A 13,295-nucleotide genomic window follows, 5' to 3' on the forward strand; every position below is an offset into this window, starting at 1 on the left:
ATTATGGTACATGTCGCAGTGTTTATTTGGCATTCTTCATACAGATTTAATTACAACACAGTTGGAAAAAACAAAAACCTAAAAGACACATCGTCATCTTTTGAATCTTTTAATAACGTTGCCATACACATGAAATTTCAAAAACATAAGAACTCAGTAACACAAAGATAAGAAAACATTAATAGCATATTTATCTTTTTTTTCTCGATGATAAAGTTGTGAGTTTCAAAAGGCGGCAGATCATTAAGCAGAGTTACAACTTTCCACTTTTTGTTTAAAACTAAATGCTGGAATATGTCGTATTTGGAGTTGATTTCGGTTTTATCAAATATTTTACTTGTGATTTTGTAAACTCGCCTCTTGAAATACCTTTTTGAGGTAAATTCTTCTAGAAGTCCTTCTAACTGGTCACAGCTAGTGTGATGTTTTGGCATTGAAGTTCCACCAGATTTTCATCCATTACAGTGTTGTCTCACATCCTTCACAACAGCAGAGGTTCACTCTCCGTCGCACCAGCGGACACGGCATTAAGAGAAGCTTCCTTTTCGACATCTCAACGGATGACAAGAGGTATTTTCATGTAAATACGTATAGAAAAAAAACAAACATTTAGGAGATAACAGTGAAAGCAATACTTCAATGTTTAAATGAAACTTGATTTACATAATGTAAAGGAATGAAACAGTCCCCACTTTGCAGAAACAAACATTTGAACATGCAAAAAGACAAAAGTCGGCTTCAATATATACACATTTTAATATTTTTTTTCCACGGGGTCTTTACCCTCATAAACAGCAATGGTCACTGTAGGTTGTAGTGTTGGTTATAAACTCTCCCCACCAACTAAATAATTCTTGCATCTTGAGTTCAGCCTGCCGTTTAACAATAATAATAATACAAATAAAGAATTGATCCAAACACACGAAATTCATCTTATTCAGCGAGTTAAAACTGAAAAACACAAATGAAAATCACTTGGGGGATGATTTTTTTTTTTAATGATACAAGACGAATGTTTGTGATGCCCATTTGATATTTTATGTGTCTTCCAAATTTATAATGAATAACAAGGCAGTTGTCAAAAAGAAGGCGGGTTCCGGTGAACAACATTTACAGAGGTTTGTGTTTAGGAAATATCAGACTGAAGCGTTCTGATGTCTGCTGAGGTATTACTCCACTCTCATGTAACGACAGCGAGCCCTGGGAATGAAGTTAAATGCATCGTTCATTTGATGGTCAGGCAGTTTCAAGAGGCCGTTCATCGCTTACTCTCTCTGCTAATTATTCTATTTAGAAAAAAACACCTCTGAGGATGATAGGATATACTTTGGTGATTTTTCCTTGGTTCCGTTTTCGTCCCATTTGTTTGGGTCCTCGGTGCCGAGCAGAGCTGAGTGAAGCCTCCACTTTTTCTTATTATTCACTTGATCACTGTTCAATTACATCCATTCTAAATCATGCTACCGTACTGTCATGTTCCATCTGTTTTCTGGATTAAAAAGGTCACTGGCTCACAGATAGTGGGAGCCCGCTGTGTGGGAGTGGGGGGGGGGGGAACGGTTCTGCTGACTTTCAGCGGCAGGACAGTTGTGTCCTCTAGATGTTTTTGTCGCAGGGTGCCGCTTCCCTCCACATGACACTGCAGCGTCTTTAGTCACTACGGCATGTGGGTGGTGACGTGACCGGCCGCGGCGGCCACGTCGCAGCCCAGCATGAAAAGCTGTTCTCTGGCCGGAGACCTGGCAACAGATCGACTGGGCTGGCAGCAAGACGCATCCTGCCTGGCACCGGCTCCTCCCGTCACTGGAGGCCCGCGTGGAGACAAGAGGGCTTGTTCCGTGAGGGGGGGAGGGGGGTTTGGGGAGTAGAGCGGTTAAAGTACACGTGACGGCCAGCTGGCGCCGCAGTTTGTCAACCACACAGATGGACAGTGATGAGTCAGGAGGTTCCCCGCGGGTCCTTGTCGTCACGCGTCCCAGACGGAGACCTCGTCCGTAGAGGCGGCTACTGTCCCGGGACGTAGGGCCAGCTGATGGAGCTTCCGGAGAGCTGCATGTCGCGGATCAGCGTCTCGATGGGAGTCTTTCCGACCAGGCGCATGAAGAAGAGCTGCGAGATGAGGCTGGCGGGGACGGCGCGCAGGGCCGGGAGGCGCAGCAGCAGGCGTCCGAATCGCTGAGGCTGACTGGGATACTGCATCCTCTCGTACTCCGTCAGAGCCACCTGAGCCTTCTCCTGCAGAGACTCCACGTGGACGGGGTCCGTTAGGCCACAGGCGTCTGAGAGGGAGGGAGGGAGGCGGTTATTTAACAGTGTGGGCGGATTATATAAAACGTCGTGATGAGCCGAGAGGAATCCGTTGAATAACGTGATAAAGTGCACACTTTAAAATGTAGTGGCTCTGCATGTCGACACTATAGAAATAGAGCATTTAAAACCTATGAATCCTGACCATGGCAGTTTAAAATTATAAAAAATAATAACTTAATACACAGTGCTGCCTAGTGATCAGTGAGAGACGTAAATTATGCTGCACATTCAAGCCAGTAGATGGTGACATAGTTGGTTCATTCCCAGGTTATAAAAACAAATTTAATTGCAGCTTTTCAGACTCTCAAATCCTACAAACTCTTTCAATTAAAAGATCTTCCGTTTTGAGGGACATCGATGTGTTTTTCACAATGCATTTTTGTATTAAATTCCTATTCATGGTTGTGGCATCAATAACGTCACCATCTAGTGGTGCTTAACCATTGACGCGCTGATGACATCACTTGTATCTCAGCTTAGACACATTTCGAACACAATACTTTATGTTGAGATTGATAGATTTAGTTTTGCAGGCAGGAGGTATCTGTTGAAAGACGCTATTAAGTTGCATTATGGGAAATGAAGGATCCGGTGTTTCTGGAAATGCTGGAGACTCAAATATTAGAATATCTGCAGAGCAGCGACGTTTACCTGGTGAAAAAAGAGCGATGGCCTTGAGGCAGCTGTACTCCGCCGAGTCCACCTGCAGCCGGGTCAGCTTGTCCACCTGGTCCTGGAACACCCTCACCTGGTCCATGAAGGACACCACGCGCTCCGCAGACATGGGCGAGGAGTGAAAGCCGGCCGCAGCCAACAGGGGAGCCATGTGCAGCGGCAGGGCCGATTGGGCCGCGTTGAGGATGAACAGCTCGCTCCAGCTCAGCCGCAGCAGCGCCACCTGCGGAGTCGTTGGTGTCAATCAGACTGACCTGCGGTGTCTTCGTCCGCTGGAGTCCTTGTACACTCATGTTTTAGTTCAGACTGCGGCACTAACCTGGTCTGACACGGGCAGCTCGGGGAAATAAGGGATGCTTCTGGCCCACTCCACGGTGCTGAAGAGCAGCCTGGCGGCCAGCTCGCAGATGTTGTCGATCCCCATGGCGTTATCCGGACCGGCTTGCTGGTTGTACTGGTGCCCAAACCGACTGCTCGGGTACGGCTCGGCCCGCAGCAGCTGGGAAATGAGCTCCGACACCGGCTGGCCGCCTCCGCTTCCTCCGTTGTTGGTGTTGTTGTTGTAGAAGTCGCCGCCTCCGAGGCCGCTGGCGCCACCTAAGGCCGTGATGGAGGGGCTGAGGCTCGGCTGAGGTGGGATGCGACCGCGTTGAACTGCTGTAGTTTGGTTGGGGTACAAAGGGGAGGCGAGGAGGGGAGAATATAGAGAGGAGACAGGGTGGAGATGAAAGCGAGGGGTTGTGAAGTAGATAGAGGGGTGAAGGACATGGGGAGGTATATGCGGGGATTTGGAGAACGGAGAGAACAAAAACTTAAAACTGAGTTCAGCCAGCGGTGTGTGTCAGATCATCAGCAGGCAGCTCTGACGCAAAACTATACTTCAAGATTAAAAAGGAGGCACAACCAAACCAAGACGGAGTCCTCAAGTTCAGCATAAAAGTATCCTGAACATCGGCGCACTTGTCAGGCTAGGCTAGACTTTTCCACCACACTAATCGATCTTATACTGAGAAAAGAACCAAAAATAATCCCCACTAAGAGCGTAACTGACTAATCCCAGGCAGCAGGGCGGACTACTGATTAGAGAGATCTTCCTTTTGGGGATGTGAACGTACGTGGTGAGCACCAGTCCTTGAGCCAGACACTGAATCCACGCTGTGTGACTCCGAATCGGTCTGCAGGGAGCCACCACGCGTCTCATTAGCGTACTTTACGACGTGCGTCTGCAAGAAGCACCGGATACCTTTTGGAATTTTAAAAACAAAAAACCTACACGATTCGTTTCCACTATTGTTCAATGACGCCGTCGCTTGGGAGCGAAATCCCGATGCTGCATTCTGACTGATCGAACTGGCTCCAGACAGAGGCTTAATGCTGTGGGACACAGGTGTCTTAGCAGCGTAACCCTCTCACTCACTTACACTAGATTAAGCCACTTAGCACACGGCATTGAGTGGACACGCATGGCCGTCTTAGCCATGATAGGGCTGAGACAGCAGACGTGTGGGCCATTCTTTGCACTGCGGAGCGAAGAGGCGAGATAATGACAAAAGGCAGATTTAACTATATTAACGTATTTGTTGATCTTCTAAGAGCAGCCGATTAAAGCAATGGAAATGCTCGCTAATAAAACTTTCAACTACTTTTTCCTAAAGTCCTTGAGCAGTATTTGCAATCTTCCACATGTACAATGACAGCGCGTCTCCATCCTTTTTCCGAGGGATTAAAATGGATCAGGATGGACAGATACCTTCTTTGCGCATTCCAACACGGAAGCACTTCTTCAGTCGACAGTACTGGCACTGGTTCCTGTGGTGCTGGTCAATCTGACACTCTCGGTTTGACCTGAGAACATAAACATTTCATTATGGGACTATAGATCGGGTTTTCAAAAGAATTTTACAGACTGAATAAGGTGATTTTGTGCTAATGCATCGTGATCTGCTTTGACCGTGCGAGTGGTTTTCAGATTTTTCTTGCGGATGATAAAAATCTTTTCAGACTGTTATTCCAAATATGTAAACAATCCTGTTGTACTCCACATGGATGAAAATCCTCTACTTCCTATTGAATGGCTCTCGGACATTAATATTGCATAGGATTCACCACAAGGCTACAGACAACATTAATTTGCTTAGAAAGCAGATGATTGTACCATTCGCTGTTAAATCAGCAACTACAGTAACATATTTCAAGCCCTTGCCAACGTCAGGTTTTGAATGTTTATATAGCTATTGATTATACAAACAGCTTGTGCATGTTTCAGTGGCGTGCTTTACAAAGCATGCTGTAAACAAGACACCTGCCAAAAGTTTTACAATAAATGAATTCATGGTTTGCACTGGACCAATATGAATCCGATACACAACTAAATGCAGTTTGCTGTCGTGGACAGAAAACAACAGCAGAACATTTGAGAGGATGGAGCCGCAGACCCACATTTGACACCAAATGCTTTGTGGATCCAGATTGCTTTTACCACACAAACCCACGCTGTTTCCTTTGATTGCACGAGTCTCGCTTTTTGTCTTTAAAACGCAAATAACCCCCCTCCGATAAACACCAGGCGGAACCAGGAAGCGGGCGCGCGCCTCTCACCTGCAGGTGTAGCTCAGGTTGCGTCGCACGCTCCTCTTGAAGAAGCTCTTGCAGCCCTCGCACGTGAACACGCCGTAGTGCTTCCCGCTGGACTTGTCCCCGCACACCACGCAGTCCACCACGCACGACTTGTCGTCGTCCCCGGCCTCCATGTCGCTCCCCGCCGCCTGCGGAGAGCCGTCGTCCTCCTCCCCCTTCAGGTAGCTCTTGTCCCCCAAGCCGTTGGTGCCCCCGTTGGGATCTCCCCAGCCCCCGCTCACCATGGCCATCGCTCGGTCACCGAACCGCGGCGGAAGAAATCCGGCAGGGGGAGGGAAAGGGGAGGGGGGGGACACGCGGCCGAAAAGATGTCCGGCGGCTGTCACGGTGACATAAATATCGGAGAGAGAGAGACGGAGTCCACGGTGGGTGTTTTCGCCCTCGTCTGGCGGGAATCAGTAAATGAGTAAACGCATGTCAAAAACAGAGGAAGTGACCAGCGGGTTTCAACGGGGGGAGAATAAGACAATCCTCCGCGTTTCAGAAGCCACAGCCATCCAGTCTCCTCCCACTCCACTATGACCTGGAAGCAGTCGGCGTGGCCAACTTTTAGTGTTCGTACGCCTTTTCGGATTCCGATCCCCCGCTTTTCTCCCCTCTCGCCCCGGCGGGTTTCGTCGGTTTCCCGGAGACGGAGATTCCCGTCAGCGGGGTCGGCCTCCTGCGGGCGGGGGGACCTCGAGCTGCGGGCGCGGAACCTTTCGGGGGAAACAATGAGTCAAACACATGCAGTGAAAAATCGTCCTTCTTCTCAACCACGCGCGTGCACGCGCACACACACAAACACACGCGCGCGCTCGGCTAGCTCCGTCTCTGTAGCAACATGGCTGAAAAAAAGCAGCTCTGTTTAGCTCGCCTTAGCACATGCCTGGAGGGGCTGCTCCTCCTCCTCGACTCTCCGTTCGAAAAGTATGGCGTGTCCACCAGAATATTCGCCTCCCAAACCCCTCCAGAAATGACGTCAAGCTCACCTCGTCGTCAACGCGCGTCTCCGGCTTCCTCCGCCGTCCCGACACGCGAGTCCTTTCCTCGCTCCCTAGATCTTCCCTCCATCCAGCGCAGACGCGGCTCCGCTATTCTGCTGTGATCCCGCCGCCGGCAGCGGCATCGTGACCCACAAAGAAGACGTCCCGCATCACGCGAAAACACGCTGACGTCCAGGCAACAACAACATCACTTTTGTGTGGTCTCGGCTTCTTCTTCCTCTTGCTGCGGCGGCGAGTGGACGACGTGGACCTCGAGACAAGGAAGCGATCTCCCGCTCTCGCTTCCCTCGCTGCTTGTAGCACGAGTGCTCGGTTGTGACGAGATCCTGTGCGCGTTGCTTCCTTCCCGAAACAACAACAACAACAACATCAACAACAAAAAATGAAAAATAAAACGGAAGCAGCAGAGTATCCGTCTGCTCAGCCCTCCATAGTGCCACTCATGCGGGCTCCTCTCCCGCAGCCTTTTGTCAGTGCTTGCCCACCAAGAACTAATGACTTGCGGCCTAGCCGTGTGTGTGTGTGTGTGTGTGTGTGTGTGTGTGTGTGTGTGTGTGTGTGAAGTCTCTCCCTACAGCTCAGGCAAACATGGGGTGGGGGTGGAAGGGGACGGCTGCTTCTCTTTTTTCCCCCCTATTCGGTCTCGCTCAGGCTTCAGTCCACAAATCAAATTATGATTAAAGAAAAAATGGCCACAGCCGGAAACCGACTGGATTTCTCTGGATTTCTCTTTTTTTTTTCCCCTCCTCGCCTCGCTTTCCCCTTGTCCGTTTTCATCCAACCTATTTATCTGTTGAGAGAGAGATCAAGCAAAGCAGGGTAGGGAGGGAGGGAGGATAGTGTGTGCAGAGGGGGAGGGGGTCCTCTCGGTGTGTGTGTGTGTGTGTGTGTGTGTGTGTGTGCTCCCAGGGATTTGACACTGCTATTCAAGCCCCGTGGTTTCCATGGTGCTGGCTGCCTTATATGGCCATTGGAGTCAAAGAGCAAAGAGAGTGGGCTGTGTGGGGCAGACACACACACACACACATGCAGGAAGGATGTGGAGGATCTCTCCTCAGAGATCCAGAGAGCATGACCTCAAGGCCTCAAAAAAAAAAAAACTCCGACAATACCAGATTACCCAGAAGCCGTGCAACAAATACAAACAAGCAGAGCTCCCGCCGGCCCTTTTGTCTTTTAGTTGGAATTGCGGTGCACGTTATAGGAACCCGGGAAACGCAGCGGAGAGCTGATCCCCGTCCCTCAAAGGGAGGCCACGTCTTTCCCTCTTGAATAACACGCTTTGATCCGACATGTGTGAGAGCAGCCCGCTGGAGAACGGCTTATTGTGCGGGAAAGAAAGGTTACCTTTTCGTGGTCATCGCTCATTTGCTCGAGGCCCTGTGTTGTGACGCTTTGTTGAGCACGCAGTGATTTGTGTTCGAGGTTACGCCGAGAGGTCAAATCGACTTTCACACCCCTGTCACGCCTAAAAAGCCCAGCGTCAAATGCAGATAAAGGGGAGTGGGGGGGATGAGAGCTTTAGGAGATACGGGCGGAATCTGCTTGTAAATGTGCAGCTCTTCTTTTGGGGAGGGATGCGGTTGCAGATCTGGCGAGATGAAAGTGTCCGTCCTCTGAGACTATTCGCAACTAGTTGTCTTATCTAGTGCGATTTTAAAGGCATTCTCCCCCCTCCTCAAACACTTCTATGGCATTCCTAAATCGAAACCCAGCTTTACCCCCCGGAGACGGAGTGTGCGTGTGTGTGTGTGGCAGAGACACATTGTTCTGGCCATTATGCAGCTAATGGTCCATCAGAGGGTTGTGTGTGTGCGTGTGCATGTGTGCGTGTGTGTGTGTGTGAGAGAGAGTTAATTTGACTCAAAGTCCCTTTAATTAGGCCACTGTGTCTGCTTATTGTCACTTTTTGTGTTGGGAAAGATTAGGCTTGTCAAATAAAGGGTGCTTGTAAAAAAAATGTGTGTGGGGTGTATGTGTGTGTGTGTGTGTGTGTGTGTGTGTGTATTTCAATAGTAGGTATCACCTCAGTCTTTACTTAACTTAAACTTTATATGATTTTCTAAAGTCAGAGTCAAAGCAACATCACTATGCTGATGGTAACGTCCACGTCGACGTTTCATTTAGTCTTTTTATCCCACGCGTACGGACAGGTTTACCTAATCTTGCTTTATTTTAACTCCAAACTTTTCATGTCGACACACATGTACGTTTACCCTTACTTACTAAGCCTTCAGCAGAATATATACGGTAAGTTGGTCCTGTACATTGAAATATAATTTGAACAACAACACAATATTTCACTGAAGACAAAACGCTATGACAAACTACAGACTCAGGGATTTGCTGCACATTGGCTGTCATTTCCACGTCCGGGTGTGTCTGTCTGCGCGCTGCCCCTGAGGGCTGCAGTGACGTGACCTTTAAACCAACAGTCAGGAATATTTTGTTGCTCCCAGTGAGTAATGTGGAAAGGCAAGACTGCAACTGTTGCAAAAACACCCAACAGAACCAACAGACACCGAGGTAGTAACTGTTTATGAAGGCTTGCAGTTTAAAACCTACTGATATACTATAAGCGAAAACCGAGCCTTTCGTGCTGCAATAGTAGTTGCTTTATTTGGCCATTTCTCAGATGATACACCCACACTTCCCTTGTGTGTTCCCTCAAATATAAACATATATATATATATATATATATATATATATATATATATATATATATATATATATATACATATATATATATATATGTTTGTTAGTCTCTCAAACACATGTTCATTTGGAGACCTATCAATGTGCTTTACAATGGAATTCAGATTGGCCCAACTGCGTTTCTCGTGTCCTGGGTATATTATACATTCCACCCGGTGACAGATCGAGTCTAGCTGGCAGTCTCTTTTTTTCTTTTTTTAAACAAACTAATAAGAATTCAGTCAAAACCTACAACCCAATAAATTACTGTGAATTGAACTTTTAAGAAATTGAACAATTGAGTTCAAAATGTAAAACTTGTCAGAGCAGATGCAAGAAGATGTAAGTGGTAACAACTATATGCCTAATATAATATAATCTCATTTCTTCACATTTTCTCCCTGAGTTTTCTACATTGCGTAACGTATATGAGAGACTGCAGTTTAATTCAAGTTCAATTATACCTTTTATTGCATATAAAAATAATCATAACTGAAAGTTTATAGGCACCCTTTTAAAACCCTGTAACTAACCCTATCATTTGCTTTCATGTGTCATATTTGAATAAATGTTTAGTTTTGTTGGGCTTGAAATTCTCCCACGTACGTTAATAGTCAAGACCTCAGAATGCATCAATAAACCCCACCCTCTTTAGGGCAGGTCCAGATCACTCGGCTATTGATCCAGTTAACATTTTAACCATTTAAGTTAACCTTTAATGTCTGTTACAAAGGCCCGTCCCATAACAAAATGCGACCCTTTGTGTCTAAAGTTAGGCCGGCCGCCCCCCTGAGGCATCCCGAGCAACCGCTGTAACTCAATCTCAGGGTGTTAGTGTGTGTGCTCTCAACCGCATCAGCATATGGAATGTAGGTCTTCACTGAAAGTAGCCATGAGTTAGCCTTCTCCCTGGGACCGGCTGTTTCACCGCGCTTCGATGGGTGTCAAATGTTTAGAGTTACAGTGACAGCCTCACCCTGCGACCACGGTGACCTGTGACCTTTGGGAGAATGGACAAGCCTGGAAACCAAAACAGAGGCCTTTTGTGCGGGTCAAATAGAAAACATCTGCTGGGCCGAGGACACGGAGAGAAGGGGGAGAGGGGGTAGTGGTTGGGGGGGGGTGTTAGCTCGCGGGGATTCATCATTAGGTGACTTTAGCCACCTCCGGTTAGGAGGCCTGGTGAGAGCATACTGAAAGCCACTGTACACCTCATTAACCATGACCCAAATCACCCTCATTTGACCCATTAATGCCCAGCTTCTCCCCCTCCCCCCCTCAATGAATAGAAAGGAGAATTTCCTAGATATGAATGCTGCAGTGTCTCTTATCGCTTCACCACAGGAGCCTCTGGTCACAGCGAGTCTTTCATTTTTAGATTGAATTGAAGCCTGAATAAATGATCTGAGCGGATTGCACCTCACGGCGCCCATCGAGAAAATCCATCGGAACAATTTGGGCTTCAGTATCATCACGCATTGTCATGATGGGTGAACGTCGGAGTTGTCTAACCCCACTGAAGCAGTAGCGCAGCGAACAAAAGAAAGTATCAACTTGCTCTTTCTCTCTCCACTTAAGACCAACTAGGCGCATGTTTTTTAGCACCACATTGTTTATTTGTCTCAGGTATTTATCACTAACCATCTGGGTCTGTTTCTGCAGGCTAGCCATCCGGTACAGCACCAGGCTGGGATATGGGTAACAAGACCCTTCAGGGAAGGTTGCAAATCAGCCAAACATCTGTGGAGGGAGACCCCGTGGTGAAAATCTTCATCTTATACAGGCATCGTCACGAGGAACCTTTTTGTTTTGTGAGGGCTGGTAAAAATATAGGGGGTGTGAGAACACTCACGGGTTAAAAGAAAACAAAAAAATCTGATTATTATATTAACTGGATTCCTTCATTTTATGAAGGAAATTTATGCAGCAGTTGCCAGGCAACCAGCAGAGACTCCCAGGTCCCAGACAACAACGATTGTTTTATCTATTCTAACAGATGAATAAAACCAAATGTGTTATTAAAGGCCGAATTAAACATGAAGACAGAGGTTCATACATTTGATGAATAAAACTCAAATAAAGCTATAGTTAGGAGACCATTTTGGCTGAATTTAGCTCAGCTTAGTTTAATTGAATCGTACAGACTTGAAACAGGAGGAAATATCTATATTTGCTATTTCCAAACTTAATAACCAATTGTAAATCTCCACCTTTTTACTGTCATGTCCATCATTTTCCTGAAACTTAAAAATGTATAATATTAGATAATAGCTTTTTATAGTATTTGTCATGTGTTACTACAGTTTCACTGCTTTACCTCAGGGGAATTTATACTGAAATCTTCTTTACATTCATCATTTTAGACACACTAAATACGGCATTGAGGCAGTTATATTGATCTCCCACTAGGCTGCAGTATTCCATGACAAATACCCTGTGTGTGTGTGTGTGTGTCTGTCTATGTGTGCGTCTCTGAGTCTGTGCGTGCTTGCGTGCCTTGATTATTACATTAGATTATTGCACGAGACTGTCCTGCGCTATCGATCCAAACAGCAAATTATTACTTCTCATTGTTGCTGCTGCTGATTGAACCGCTGCATGTAAACATGTTGTGCAGTGAGTCCAGCTCAACATGAGGCCAGTTCATGACCCGGCTCAAGCAGGGATCCAGACCAGTGTAACTACTAAAAATATATAAACCATAGAATAAGATTCCTCCCAGTTCACGCATAAAAGTACGTCTGCATATATTTACAAATCAACAGATATCATTGTATATGAAAATCTATAGACATACATGTACATTTTTCCAAAAATGTGGTTTATAGCTTTGATTTTCAATCTAATTTAATTTTTTTGGGGGTAAAAAAAAAGCTGCATCACAAATCGATTATGAATTGTTAGACTCAGGGGGACATCTAGTTCATTCTCAACAAAGAAGGCAAGACGACGTCAACAAACCTCTTCAGCTGACAGGAAACCCTGCTGGTAAACACTTCAGTTCTCTTTGTGTCCAACAGAACATTTACAAACGTCAACATGCCAACAAAATATAGCTCTGTTCCCTACTTGACCCAGCGAGGGGTTTAGTCTGTGACACGGAGTCCGCTCCTGCAGAGGCGGATGCTACCTTCAGTAGCCGGATGAGGTGGTGTAACTTGGCCTTAATCATCCTGGAGGTGCTGTCAGATTTGTCCGTTTCACCCCCTCAAGAAATAAACATCAAAACGTTTGGTTTGGATAGCTGAGTAGACCTGCAAACAGACATGTTCTCCAACAGCTTCAGTATGGCCACTTAAAGTTCTATTCGCACGTGTTAATAATGTAAATGGATACAATCCCACTGCTTCTTCATGTTCTAACGAAACTAAACATGTTCTGTGTTGATCTGTTTGATAACTTTGCTGTTAATGGAGGTGCAGCGTCTCAGCGTTTCTGGGTAAATGTAAGGTTCTGTTTCTTAAAATGTCCTTTGGAAAGATGCAGTTATCTGTCGGGGGTTTAGACAACTTCATTGACCATTTTCAAGCAAATTGCATTTGGCTTCATAGTTGTATACACTTTGCGATAGGTAAATAAAAAACGATAAGTAATAAGTGTTCCAAACAGAAAAAATGCAAAAAGTATTAATCATTTTAACTATTAATGCATTTTTTTAAGGTTGCAGAGTGGACAGCTTCACTTTTTCATGGGGAAGCCTGTAATTATCAACAGTACCTTGAATGTTGTGATTGATATCGCTTCTCATATTTAAGGTCCAGACATCACAAAAAACGCTGTAACATCCAACATCTGTCTGCGCATGGCGAAGTCACACTGCGACTAAATGGCCTTTAACCTACTTTTTCAAAACACAGAGTGTATTTTACATTTTCAGGTCTCTCTTTTTGAAGCACACGCATTATTAGAAGCTTTCCTTTCACAGCTCAGGCAGAACTACTGAGCTGCCGACCGGATACATCGGATACTTTTCTGCTTTCTATATCCGTTCCA

At 46.2% G+C, this 13,295-nt stretch overlaps 1 protein-coding gene across 2 annotated transcripts; it reads right to left on the minus strand.

Annotated features, from left to right (window-relative positions):
- Positions 1–7: 7 nt before the first annotated feature.
- Positions 8–7,509, minus strand: nr2f6a (nuclear receptor subfamily 2, group F, member 6a). Of its 2 annotated transcripts, none has more exons than XM_040171957.2 (6): positions 6,594–7,509; positions 5,584–6,320; positions 4,736–4,830; positions 3,305–3,642; positions 2,962–3,208; positions 8–2,279 (listed from the first exon to the last, which is right to left on the minus strand). In XM_040171957.2, exons 2-6 carry the CDS (start codon positions 5,850–5,852, stop codon positions 2,005–2,007), a joined length of 1,224 nt encoding a protein of 407 aa, XP_040027891.1. In that variant the 5' UTR covers positions 5,853–6,320; positions 6,594–7,509; the 3' UTR covers positions 8–2,004. The 2 variants fall into 2 exon arrangements, with proteins under 2 accessions (XP_040027891.1, XP_040027892.1); XM_040171958.2 differs by having other exon boundaries at positions 3,305–3,639; positions 6,594–7,473.
- Positions 7,510–13,295: the final 5,786 nt, after the last annotated feature.

The sequence above is a fragment of the Gasterosteus aculeatus genome, chromosome 3, assembly GCF_964276395.1.
Source record: "Gasterosteus aculeatus chromosome 3, fGasAcu3.hap1.1, whole genome shotgun sequence".
NCBI lineage: Eukaryota > Metazoa > Chordata > Actinopteri > Perciformes > Gasterosteidae > Gasterosteus > Gasterosteus aculeatus.